Source organism: Theropithecus gelada, unplaced genomic scaffold (genome assembly GCF_003255815.1).
Source record: "Theropithecus gelada isolate Dixy unplaced genomic scaffold, Tgel_1.0 HiC_scaffold_15875, whole genome shotgun sequence".
Taxonomy (NCBI): Eukaryota; Metazoa; Chordata; class Mammalia; order Primates; family Cercopithecidae; genus Theropithecus; species Theropithecus gelada.
This window is the reverse complement of record NW_020257631.1, coordinates 610866-623808: the sequence shown is the minus strand read 5'-3', so window position 1 is coordinate 623808 and position 12943 is coordinate 610866. Positions and strand designations below refer to the sequence as shown.

General features: G+C 38.0%; 1 protein-coding gene across 2 annotated transcripts in view; it reads right to left on the bottom strand.

The window, feature by feature from the left end:
- LOC112617063 (glycerol-3-phosphate dehydrogenase, mitochondrial) overlaps positions 1 to 12943 on the bottom strand; it is a 247956-nt gene that overhangs the window by 64344 nt on the left and 170669 nt on the right. For both annotated transcript variants that reach the window (XM_025373795.1, XM_025373794.1), the window contains 3 exons: positions 8219 to 8343; positions 6806 to 6903; positions 5620 to 5783 (listed from right to left, as the gene is read on the bottom strand). In XM_025373795.1, the coding sequence (XP_025229580.1) occupies positions 5620 to 5783; positions 6806 to 6903; positions 8219 to 8343 (387 nt within the window). The remainder of the gene's footprint in view (positions 1 to 5619; positions 5784 to 6805; positions 6904 to 8218; positions 8344 to 12943) is intronic.

Sequence of the window (12943 nt, the reverse complement as noted above, 5' to 3'; positions counted from 1 at the left end):
ATAATTTACATACTATGGTTTTGTATATGAGTATATATCTCCAATATGTGTATTTATAAATTACATAATGTACACACTATGGTTTTTATATATTATAGACATTTGAACCATTTCAAATTTATAGGGAATTTAACTTTAAAAACATATCTAAGTAGAAGTTATAATGTGTTCTTCCCATACCCTAGTGGAAGGTTGTGTGCACCTCATGAGGCTCACACCCTTCACTTTGGAGATTACCACTCCAATTCACAAGAATTGCATTAAGAAGCAAGTAGCCCAAACTTGCTTAAAGGACTTGCTATTAATATTCTGTTTGTAAATCCACATTGTTCAGTTATCTATTCAATCTATTTCTATTATTCTGAAGAAATTAATATCTGTCTGATTTAAAGTAGATAACACCCAATTCCTTCAACAACTCTGTTTACAAATAGTGTAAATGAGGATTAAAGGCACCATCTTAAGGTTTTACTTATGTTCCAGGAACTCAACGAAAAAACAAACAAAAGACCAAAAAAAATCACTTTTGTGATACTGGTAATTGATTTTTTTAGCTTTCCAAGTAGATAAAATCAACACCTTAAAAGACTTGTCTTTAACCCGGGCTTTCTTTTATTAAAGTGTACAATTGCAGGCGCATGCCTAGAGGAGTAATAGCTGGCTCCTAACAAAAGAGCCTGGATTCCACAAGATGCCTTTTGCCAGAGGCATCGTTCCCCAAAGCATACAGCTAACTGCATCTCCTGCTGTACCTGTAACAATTTAATTGTGTAAGTCAGCCTAGTCAAGCATCTCCAGCTCGTGACTGGGAGACATGAAATTCATTGTCATTATTGTCCCTGTCATTTTGGATCATTATATCCGGCTGCAGAATTTTCCTCACTTCAGTGCATTTTTACCTCCAGGAGCCAGGGATTATAGCTGAGGTTGGGGTGGGGGCAGGACCGTGAACTACATTTACCTCAGGGGAGCCAGAGATTAAATTGGCTTTGCTCTCTCACGAGCTGAATTCATCTATTTGTATGCTGTGAGTTTTAGGTTGGAATAAAAATGAATATTCTAGTGAAACCTGGGCTTTAATTCCCCCTTTGAAACATGGATGTAACCAACTTTTATTTACATTAGGAAAAGGCAATATAATTTCTTATAGTTGCTCTTTTCATATGTGCATAAGGAATGCTTAGAAGCATCATCGGATATGAAACGACAGACATCTCTGTCAATGTCTTGACTCTCAGAAAGGAGGAATTTAAAGCTGTAATTTTGTTCTTCAGTTTTATTTTACAATGGCTTAATGGAGGTATTTAAGGGTTTTTAATATTTAATGATTTTTAATTATAGCTCATTTTCTGTGTACTAGATTGGATGACTGGAGTCTAACTAGAATAGCCACAAAGATCCACTATGGGAACAAATAGAGGGGAAAAAAAATAAGTCCCTGAGAAAACTGGCTACCTCTAACAGCTGGTTCACATCATCTCACAGCCTGTCAAGTCACCCAAGCATACCATGCCCTAAACACTTTCTTCTAACTTGAGAAAGTTGGCCTGGTCACCATCCTCTCTACTTGGTAACTCCCTTATCAGCAGTAACGGCCAGCTGTGGGTTTCTACTAGGCAAGTTCGAAAATACTAGGACATGTCTCAGTCAGAAAACCAGTGAGTTGACTATATGATTACTCTAATAGACTATAAGAAGGAAATACAACTGCAGGAAAAACTGGTATGTCATTTACTATCCCAACTTTCATTTCATACGGATTTCACTGAGAAGTTTGAGATTCTGTCTGCATTTAAAAAGATGACAGTTATTCCTCCATACACGTGAATTTGTTTTTCAGTGGTTAACAATGAAATATGGCACAGATCTTAATTACGCCATGTACAGAATAGTAACTATAATTACTACATCAAAATGTATGAAGGGCCAGACGAAGTGGCTCATGCCTGTAATCCCAACACTTTGGGAGGCCAAGGTGGGAGGATCACTTGAGGCCAGGAGTTCAAGACCAGACTGTCTCTGCAAAAAATGAAAATTAAAAAATATATATAAAATGTTGGAGGGAAAAGTGCATGGAACTTATTACCTCTATGAACTTCTGTGGGAGAACAAACTCTGCCTTCATCATATGCAGTGGCCATCAAAATTTAATTAGGATGAACTGGGTTTATGAGAAATTAAATTTTTTATCTTTGTATATTTTGTACTTCAGAGGAAACATCTTACAGCCCTAACATCTCTGCACTGAAGATACCTTACAGATCTTCTCAGTGCCTGGTCCACATTAATGGAAATGTTTACTAGTTTGTCCCACTATATTTTCACACCATTATATTTCACTTTTCATTGGTGCTGAAGTAAGTGTATAAGGTATTACTAATAAGAGTTTTTAGTTAGCAAAACTTCTTGCAGTATTAAAAGTTCATTTGATTATCTGGTCACAGTGGCTCACGTCTATAATTTCAACACTTTGGGAGGCCAAGGCGGGAGAATCCCTTGAGCTCAGGAGTTCAAGACTAGCCTAGGAAACGTAGCGAGACCTTGTCTCTATCAAAAGTAAAAAACAACTAGCCAGGCATAGTGGCACATGCTAACTATAATCCCAGTTACTTGGGAGACTGAGGCAGGAGGATTGCTTGAGCCCTGGAGATTAGAGGCTGCAGGAAGCTATGATCAGGCTACGGCACGCCAGCCTGGGTGACAGGGCAAGACTCTGTCTCAAAAAACTTAATTAAAATTAAAAGTTCATTTGATTACTTATGCCACTTTTTCATCAGATTCAAAATTCTCCCTTGGTGGGAGTTACAAAAATTATTTCTGTTCGCTTTAAAATGGCTAATTTTAATTGAATTTTATTGAATTTCACCTCAATACATTATTTTTAAAGTAAATTCAACATTATTTCAAGAAGCCTGAATGCAACTTGAAATCACTTCGGTGGCTGTTGTTATATTCTCATCATGGTGATTTATCAAGAAGAGTATGTATTTTCCTTGTTAAGAAAAGCTTATCTTATAAACTACAATGTTTAGACTTGGGTTTGCAATGATAACACTTCACATTGAAATATTTTTCTCTCTGAAATACTTTAGTAGCAGGATGATACTGTAATAACGTTTTTCCAGTCAAAGGGAAAAAAGGCATTCATTCCTTTTGTTGAGCATGGATTTACTCATTTAATTCTTTTACCTACATGCTCCTCGTCATCTTATTTCCATGTCAATATTCAATTTGATCATCATACCATATTAGGTAAAACAAGAGTTGCCCCACATGCAAACATGTTGTAAAACCACAGAACTACACTGTTGCACATGCTTGTTTTGCCTCACCTCCAGTATAATATAGTTAGGCCTGTACCATTTTAGAACAAGGTAAAAAGACAAATTATTTATATCAAATGAGTAGAATATAATTATTTTTACTCCTTTGGCTCAAGACTTAATGATTTTACAACCGATTTCCAAAGAGCAATTTGAAAATATTTTAAATAATTTTTAAATTTTTCAGAAATTTTTGCTAAGCTCATAATTGCAATCTATAACAGGCTATAAAGATCAATTCTAGATTAAAAGATTCTTTTTCCTCATGATTCTAAGAGAATAATGTTTCTTCTGCCTTGTGTAACAAAGATTTCCCTTGGCTTCTTCATGTAGAATCAATAAGAATTTACAATTCACAACAATACCAAACCAATGTAAAACAGGATGTCACAAATTCAGACATGACATTCGCTAATATTTCTTTTCTTCTTTTTTTTTTGAAATAGGGTCTCATGCTGTCACCCAGGCTGGAGTGTAATGGCGGAATCTCAGCTCACTCTGGCCACCTCAGTCCCCCAAGTAGCTGGGACTATAAGTGCATGCCACCACACCTGGCTAATTTTTTGTATTTTTAGTAGAGATGAGGTTTCACCATGTTGGTCTCAAACTGGGCTCAAGTGATCTGGCTGCCTTGGCCTCCTAAAGTGCTAAGATTACAGGCATGAGCCAACATGCCCAGCCCACTAATGTTTATTTTTTAAAGATTCAGATATTGACAAGCTTATAAATAAAATTTGTTAGTACCCAATAGATCACAAAGCATAGAAAATGAGTAAGTATGTGAGAGGGTTTGTGCGGGAGGGATTAGTAATAAGATGGAAAGGCCACAAACATTTCCATGTCAGGATGGGCAGGATGCTATTTACAGAATGCCTTCTTACTCCTCCTGGACCAAAAACCTCTTTACTATAATCACCCAATAAACTACAATGGGTTAACATTAAGGGTCTGATGCAGAGAAAGCAAATTCACAGTTAAGGTTGTCCTTTAACATGTAGACTCAATCAAGGGCACCACAAAAATAGTTAAGTGGCCCCCCTGTGGTGTTCAGATGCTGGGAAGCACTGCAAACTGTGAATTTTCTAGCTTTTAATGTTTGCCTAAGACCCTTAACATTTTTCTAATATTGTTGTTCCTAGGACATTTTCTTGAGTTTGGTTCACATATACTTTTTGCATTTATATATGAAAGCCTGACAGCTGAATTGGTTCAGAAATGTAACACCGGAAAGAAGAAAAAAACACAGGGATAGCCTTTGGGACATCCCATAGTATTCAGTATAAATATCAAAATATCCTGAAAAAAATAAAACAACAACAACAAATTCTTCTTACTAGGAGTTTAGATATCTAATACTAAATAGAAAAGATAATATAATGGGTGTTGGGGGCTCACTGAGATATAGAATCTAAGCTGTCCTCTGCATCACAAAATTTTTAGGACTTTTTGAACATGTATAATTATCTGTGTTCAGCTATTTCCTTATAAATGGACACCCTTGGACTATATTCCAATCTCACACACTTTAAAACTACTAGTAAAATTTTACAAATGGCTTTGCCTGTTTTGTTTTATATTGTTTTGTGGTCCATCTGGAGATATATTAAGTGCTCCTTCAAATAAAATGTACAAAATTATATTGCACACATGCAAAAAAAAAAAAAAAAAGAATGAACATTGAACACATGGCAAATGGCCACTAGGTAATGTCACTATTAGAAAACATCTAACAACAATAAAGTAAGCAATAAAAACTGAGAGCACAGTTTCACAGATGCAATGTTCATCTACCTTCATCATATAAATTATACATTCAAGAACTGTGTCCTGTGCAAAATACAAACATGTCAATTTCAGCCCACAGGGCATTTTTCCCCCTAGGTTTATAACCCCTTGAAAATAGAGGTTTCATCTAGAAAACTTAACATATCCTCAGCTGCTTTCAACATTATAATATATTCATAAGGCAAATATTCACTAGCAAACACATAACAAATTACATGGCATGAGGGTGGGGACCAAATTCATAATGATGAGAAATGGACCAAACCAACCATGAGACACAAAGTAGAAATCAAAGAAGAAAACAAATATGTAAAATAAACAATATTAAAGGTAAAACATTATGGTTAGTTTTTCAGCCACTGTTAGAGAAAATGGTTAATATGTGCATGCAAGTGGGTTTGTGTGTTGTGTAAGATTAGTATTTAAAGATGCAAAACTATCTCCTTAAGAATATACTATAAGGGTCATGAGTGAGAGAAAAGTATCTGTGAGGAAAAAAAATATCACATACCGTCATAGTAGACAATTGCTCCTACCAGTTTGTCCTTCTGGAGCATTGGGAAATGTTCAAGGGCTCTTGATTTGCTGAGGACATAACTGCTTTTCAGGCAATTGCTTCCTGCAACCAAATCATACAGCTTGATTCCTACCCAGTAGTAAGGTAACTGCCACCACCTACAGCATAAATAGAGGGGAAAGTTCTTTAGAAACAGAGTATGGCATTATAGAACATTACCTTACAGTACAAGACACCTTTCATTTAAGAAAAACAAAGCATACCTAGAAGTGGACTGCAAAAGAAACAGACTTATGCAACTGTTTTTGACACCAATCTAGCTGAAGTCTGTAAGTAAAATAAATCAATGAGATTTTTAAATGAATCTTCTCTGAGGCAGTTGTTCTCAACCTGGCTGAATATTAGAATTCTCTGGGGAACATTAAAAATAAATACTGATGCCTAAACCTCATACATCCAGAAATTGATTTAACTAGACTAGGGTGGGGGCCCGGATGATGACAATGTGCACCCAGGATTAAGAAACACTGGTTCAGGAAGTCCTAAGCGATCTATGAGGAAGGATGAACAAAGTTATAAAAAATCTGTTTCCAGCCCCCTACAACACTAATTTGGTTAACAGAGTTACATAATCTACTTTTTCATACTACCTGAATTCCAATGTAAGGCAACTTCATGGATAGCTCTAACAACATTAGGAAAATTAAGTTTTATAATTTATAATCTGACCCTTCCTAACCAAATTTCAGCCTTGGTTAACTCAGACACGTAACATGACTCAAAATGGCTTGGGTTTCAAGTGGGTATATGGTATGTTTACATTTTACAACAGGATACTTTAGCGGAGCCATTTACAGTCTGCACATGATTCTCTTATGTTCCTTAATGCAAATGCAGTTGCTCATCTATATACTCTCAGAAACTGGAGGAAGAAACTACTAATTACAAATACAGAACACGACCTCCTTTGCCTTTAAAATCTAGAGATAGGCCAGTAGAGAGCAATTTAAGAAAAGCCATACTTTTAAATACAACAAAGGAAAATACTTGAAAAGGATTAAAGATTAGGACCAATTAAAACCAAATTATGAAATATGCATTGAGGGATTATTTCCATTAAAACTGTTGTTCTATTGACCGCAGAGAAGCAAATGCATACACGTGATATCAAAAGGCTTACTTGTAAACTGGAAGCATTATAGGCAATGGAGCTGATAAATGGGGAGCAATTTCTAGCAGGTTGGCACGCTCATGAAGGGCTTCTTTTACCATCCTATACTGAAAGGCAAAACAGAGAAAATTAGTTTGGCAGTAACAGATCATAATATTTTCAAATGGCAAATAGACACCCTGCCAACTGATTGATACACAGAAACCTCTACCTCTGAGTGAGGATAGCTCCCTCCTAATCAAATTTCTAATAATACATCATGCTGTCAACCTCAAAGATTTTTTAGAAACCTTAACTGTATTTGCATAGGAGAAAAACATGCTGTCAGAGTTCCCAGGTGTAAGATATTTTCCTGACTTGAGTTACAAGATTATTGTAGCCATTTATCTTGCATCCTCTGGATTGTCTCCCTTTCTCAGTTCCCCATATTATTTTTTCTGTGTAGGAGATAACAGATTGTTCAAGTTCATGCTAAAAGTTTCTGTCTTGCCCTCACGAAACCAAGCAATGATGCTACTTGACAGTTGCACAGTATTTTATAGATTATAAAAAGGCTTTGTCTTAACTGCTGTAGTCCTCATTATGCCTCTCTAAAAAGCCAGCAAAGCTATTATAACACTAATTTTACAAATAAGATAACAGACTCATAGATTTTGAGTAAATAAGCCTGACCACATCACAAGTTAGCTGATTCTAAATCCTATGCTGTTTTCATTGCATCCATCACGATGCGAAGAGAATATAAGAAAAGGGGACAGATTCAAAACTGACTTATCAAGAAAAAAAACGAGACAGATTCAAAACTTGACAATGTCAAGCCAGTGCTGCTGTGTTTTTCACGTACAAAAAGAGATAGGAAGTTCAGCTGATTTTTTTTACCCCTCTGGGAAATGTCATCTTCCACACTGCCTTGGCAGTTTTCAAATGGTGGCAGGCTGGACACAATAAAGTGTGACATAAGAAAAGCATGACTCAGATCATCTTTTCCTTCAGAATATGTCAGTGACAATATGAGCGTATGACTGCAGTTGTAGTTAAGAGGATCGATTTCGCACTCCCCCTGCATTACAACATAGCTCCCCTGAAAGTGCTTGCAAAGTAGCAATTTGGTAGCCACTGGCAAAAATCCAATCACAATTGTTTAAAAGGCAACACATCCAAAAGTGATTTTGTAAATCTGCTACTTCAACATGCCTGTGAAGAAAAAGCCCCTGATTACCCATAAACATAATACTACAGGAAAGAACTGACACACCTCTCCTGAAAGATATTCCAGCAGAATATACTAAATAGGTATTTCCAACAGGAAGAAATGCTAAAAGCCGTTAAAAAAAAAAAAAGAAAAAAGAAAAAAACCTGATTTAATTGGGTAGAAAAAAGCATAGTTGCAATTTTTGTTTAACAACCAGCATACACAATTACCTGCTCAATATCCAACTTCATGATGGCCTTCTGAAGATATCTCACACCACCATGGATCAATTTAGTGCTTCTGCTGCTGGTCCCTGATGAGAAATCATCTCTTTCTACAAGCGCTGTTTTTAGTCCTGTGTAACCAGAAAACCAAATTAACTTCTTAAATTACACAATTTGTATGTAATTCATTAAAGGCACTTCTCCAGGGTAGAGACAATCACAAGAAAAATTACTCCGAACATGGATAAATTTGTATTCAAAGTGCAGTACACTGTCTATATTATAATGAAGAGATTTTAGGCTCTTCCTGGGGGAAAAGTCAAGCCAGAACTAGAAGCATATTAAGCTGTGAATGAATCACAACTAGAAAATATTACAGTGCAATTTCATGGCAGTAACATACTCTGGTGCACTTAGAAGGTTAAAAGAGAGACCAGCACCCAACTCTACCCATGTAGAGTTAACTGAATGCTGTTGCAAAGCCTTCTAATCGTTCATCTCTCACTACAAGAGTCCAGACCTGTCGCAGCCCCTCATCTCTGATCTACTCTAAATGCACGCATCATGAATAAATCTAGACAAGACTTCCTTCTATGTGTTGACTTCTGTTGAGAAATGTGTCTGGAGTGGTATTATGGTAGATATACAATGGGGAAAGAGATCCAAGATATCGAAACAAAGAAAGAACAAAAGAAAAGAATGAAAAAACAAAAGAAATAAAGAAAAGAATAAGTTCTGATATTGAGGTGTTTATAGTCTAATTTAAAACCTTTGAACATGACAATATTTTAGAATTACAAAGAAATACAAGCCAGTAAAAATGAACACAGTGCAGAGTAACCATGAGTAAAAAATGTATTCTTGCCAGGCGTGGTGGCTCATGCCTGTAATCCCAGCACTTTGAGAGGCTGAGGCGGGCAGATCACTTGAGGTCAGGAGTTCAAGACCAACCTGGCCAACATGGTAAAAACCAGGTCTCTACTAAAAATACAAAAAATTAGCTGGGCATGGTGGCTTGTGCTCGCAATCCCAGCTACTCGGGAGGCTAAGGCAGGAGAATCACTTGAACCCAGGAGGCAGAGGTTACAGTGAGCCAAGATTGTGCCACTGCACTCCAGCCTGGGTGACAGGGTGAGACGCCATCTCAGAAAAAAAAAAAGAAAAGAAAAGAAGAAAAAGAACATATTCTTGATAAGGAAAGGCTGAGCAAAGGTAGCTCAGTTGTAGCAGTTGCCCATTCCCCCTTTACTTGAGGGCTGTTATAGATCTCTTAGGGATAAGTAGTTCTGTTTTGCTGCAGAGACACCGTGCCTTTTCAGGAGTGGAGATGATCATCAGCACTACAAGTGTCACACAGGAGTTGAGAGATGAAAGTCAGTACCCCAAAAGACCCAAAGTATACATCGACACCAAGCCATGAGGAATTTTCATGGCCTGGAAAACTCTTGGAGGATGAAAGAATGTCATAGAATCCAATTACAATGAGAATACGTAACTAGAGCAGTTTGGACTCACAAAGTTCATTTAGGAGAACCTGCACATGTATTCAATTCAAAGCCACTTATTACATTTAATACCAAAGGGTCGTTTTTATAACTTTTAACAGTTTAAATATCGTACCCAAATGTCATCATAAAATCAGGGCAATTCCCTTGACTCAAAAGGACAAAATATTTAGAAGGTATGGAGAGAAAAGTAGAGAACTTTGATTCAAGGGCAAAAACTGTTAATGCCTTAACTACCTAGAAAAATAACAAAAAAATTACAGGTATCACAGCCCCAGGTCACTCCTTTTAAGTATATATGCCAGAGAAAGAGCTGTAAAATTCTCAACTATTAAAACCCTAGCAATGCCTAGCAAATTTAGTACTGAATATACTAAAAACACAGAAAAATATTAGTACATATTTTTAAGAATATTGAGAGCCAAAATCCTGATATTAGAAGTTAATTAGGCATGGACTAGGCTGTCAGGTAGCTCCCTGCTCAAAGAAAAGCAAGTAAACAAAGTGCAGCAGTTTAATAGAGGCCAAGTTTGAAAATCCAGAAGATTCTCATCATACTCCAGGTTAGAAGGTAAATTCAGGATATAAACCCAGAAAAATGAAATTTGCAAATCTCTTAAGAATGCACTATCTCAGTGAGCTATATCACCTTTTCTTAGTAAGTCCAACACAGAGTTCTTCTTCTAGCACTAAAATAGACCATTTTTTCTTCAGCTGAAGATCAGACGAGGGAGTTGACTTTCAAATGATATTTAAGAGCCAGATTATTTAAAATATACCTCTCTTTAAACCCTGGAATCACTGTCATGGCATCAAGATGCCCACACCATGCGAGGCAGGGAAGCAAGGTTGAGAGAGGACAAGCAGCCTCCCCCACGGCCCACAGCTTCCTCACCTGGGCCTATCCTTAGGGATACCTACCCTAAGGTATCCTACAGGCTATGGTAGACAGACTACTTAGACAGTCTCCAGTAATCCCAACTGCCTAGTATGTCACTCCCTGCCCTGGAGTGTGGGCTAGACTAGCACTCTTCTTCTAATGAGCAGGTGACCTGCCACTACTATAATTAGGTCATTAAAGACTAGGAAATGCTCTCTCTCTTTCCAGTATTCTGTCTTGCCCTCCTGCTTGCTTGCTCTGGTGAAGCAAGCTGTCATGTTGTGAGTTCAGGAACAAAGGGAGGCTCCTGGTCAACAGGTGGTGAAGAACAGAGACCTCAGTCCAACAACCATGTGAGTTACTAGAAATCACTGTCCACTATGAGAGATGCAGAGCCATAGTACCCAGCTAAGGCTCACCCAGATTCCTGACCCACTGAAACTGGCTGATGATAACTCTTGTTTTACGCCACCAAATTTTGGGCTTAGTTTTGTAGTGACACAATTCTCTGTGTGAAAATTAACTATAGCCAAGATGGGAGAGATGGGAGTTTACCTTGTACCTGGGGATGGAGTCGTCAGAAAAGAAGAGTCTACAGAGAAGTATGTGTTCAGGGCGGGTGGAGTGAAGAAAGGGAAAGATCATTGACAAAGCCCAGCTTAAGACAGAGAAGGCAAATGCTTGATGTGGCCTAGCTTATCCAGGGGCTGCTTGTCACTCAGGGGCTGGAGTGCAGGTACAAAGAATGGGCAAGGCAGATCTCAGAGGGCTCTTCTTACACATTCGAGTATTTGGATCTTGCCCTGTTAGCCACTGTTTTTCACAAGTAAGTAATATCCAGATCTCCTCAAAAGGAAAATGCCTCTGAGAACAGAGCTATGTGTCCTGGATCACTTTAAGAAACAAATGTTTCATCAGAAAAAAACAAGATGTGGCCAGGTGCGAGTGGCTCATATCTTTAATCCCAGCACTTTGGAGGCCAAGGCGGGAGGATGATCACTTGAGCCCAGGAGTTCGAGACCAGCCTAGACATCATGACAAAACCCTGTATCAACCAAAAAATACAAAAATTAGCCGGGCATGGTGGCATGTGCCTGTATTCACAGCTACTCGGGAGGCTGAGGTGGGAGAATCGCTTGAGCCCAAAAGACAGAAGTTGCAGTGAGCCAAGATTGCACTGCTGCACTTCAGCCTGAATGACAGAATGAGACCCTGTCTCAAAAAAAAGGAAGGAAGGAAGGAAGGAAGGAAGGAAGGAAGGAAGGAAGGAAGGAAGGAAGGAAGGAAGGAAGGAAGGAAGGAAAGAAAGAAAAGAAAAAGAAAAAGAAAAAATGGCTGGGCACAGTAGTTCATGACTATAATCCCAGCACTTTGGGAGGCCAAGGTGGGAGGATCACTTGAGGTCAGGAGTTCAAGATCAGCCTGATCAACCTGGCAAAACTCCATCTCTACTTAAAAATATATATACACGAAAATTAGTTAGGTGCAGTGGCGCATGCCTGTAATCCCAGCTGCTCAGGAGGCTGAGGCAGGAGAATCACTTGAACCCAGGAGGCGGAGGCTGCAGTGAGCCGAGATCGCACCATTGCAATCCAGCCTAGGCAATAGAGTGAGAATCCGTCTCAAGGAAAGAAAAAAAAAAAAAAAAAGATGCAACATGGACAGGCAGGCACGAATATTAGTATTTCTAGTATTTTGCACAGTTATAAGGTATCCATTCTGGGGAACCAGGGTGTGCTTGTTAATTTATCATTATGAAAAAGGATAACATTTAAATTTTTTCTAGAAGTTCTCAGATACTGTTTTGAGAAATACTATTATGCTGCCTGTCAGGAGAACTATCAAAATATTTTCAGCTGAGAAATGAGATTAAGGTTCAGAAAAGATTTCTCTGACTGCAGGAATGAGGGGTAGAGGTAGAGCTGGAGGCAGGAGACCTTTTGGAGCACCAGTGTCATATAACAGGAGTTGGAGCAATGAAGAATCCGGCCTCACAAGGCAGAGAGGGTACTGAAGAGTGATATAAAGAGAAAATTTTATGGGCTGTGTTGTCAGGATGGATTTTTTTTTTTTTTTTTAATTTCCCAAATTGACAGAGTGTGAGGCAGGGAACTACTCTAGGAATTAGCAAGCCATCTCAGGAGGATATTTCAGGATATTTAAGTGAGAGCTAACACTTTAAAGCTCTCAAAACTGCTTTTTCCAGTATTGGACATTTTAAAAGTTATCACATGTACTTATGTGAGAAACCCTAGTGAATACCAACAAAAGTTAAAATGGGCCTCTCTGTCAAACCAGGCTGTTTTTCTTGTCCCATTATTTCTAGTGTCAAATCATCAAGTTACC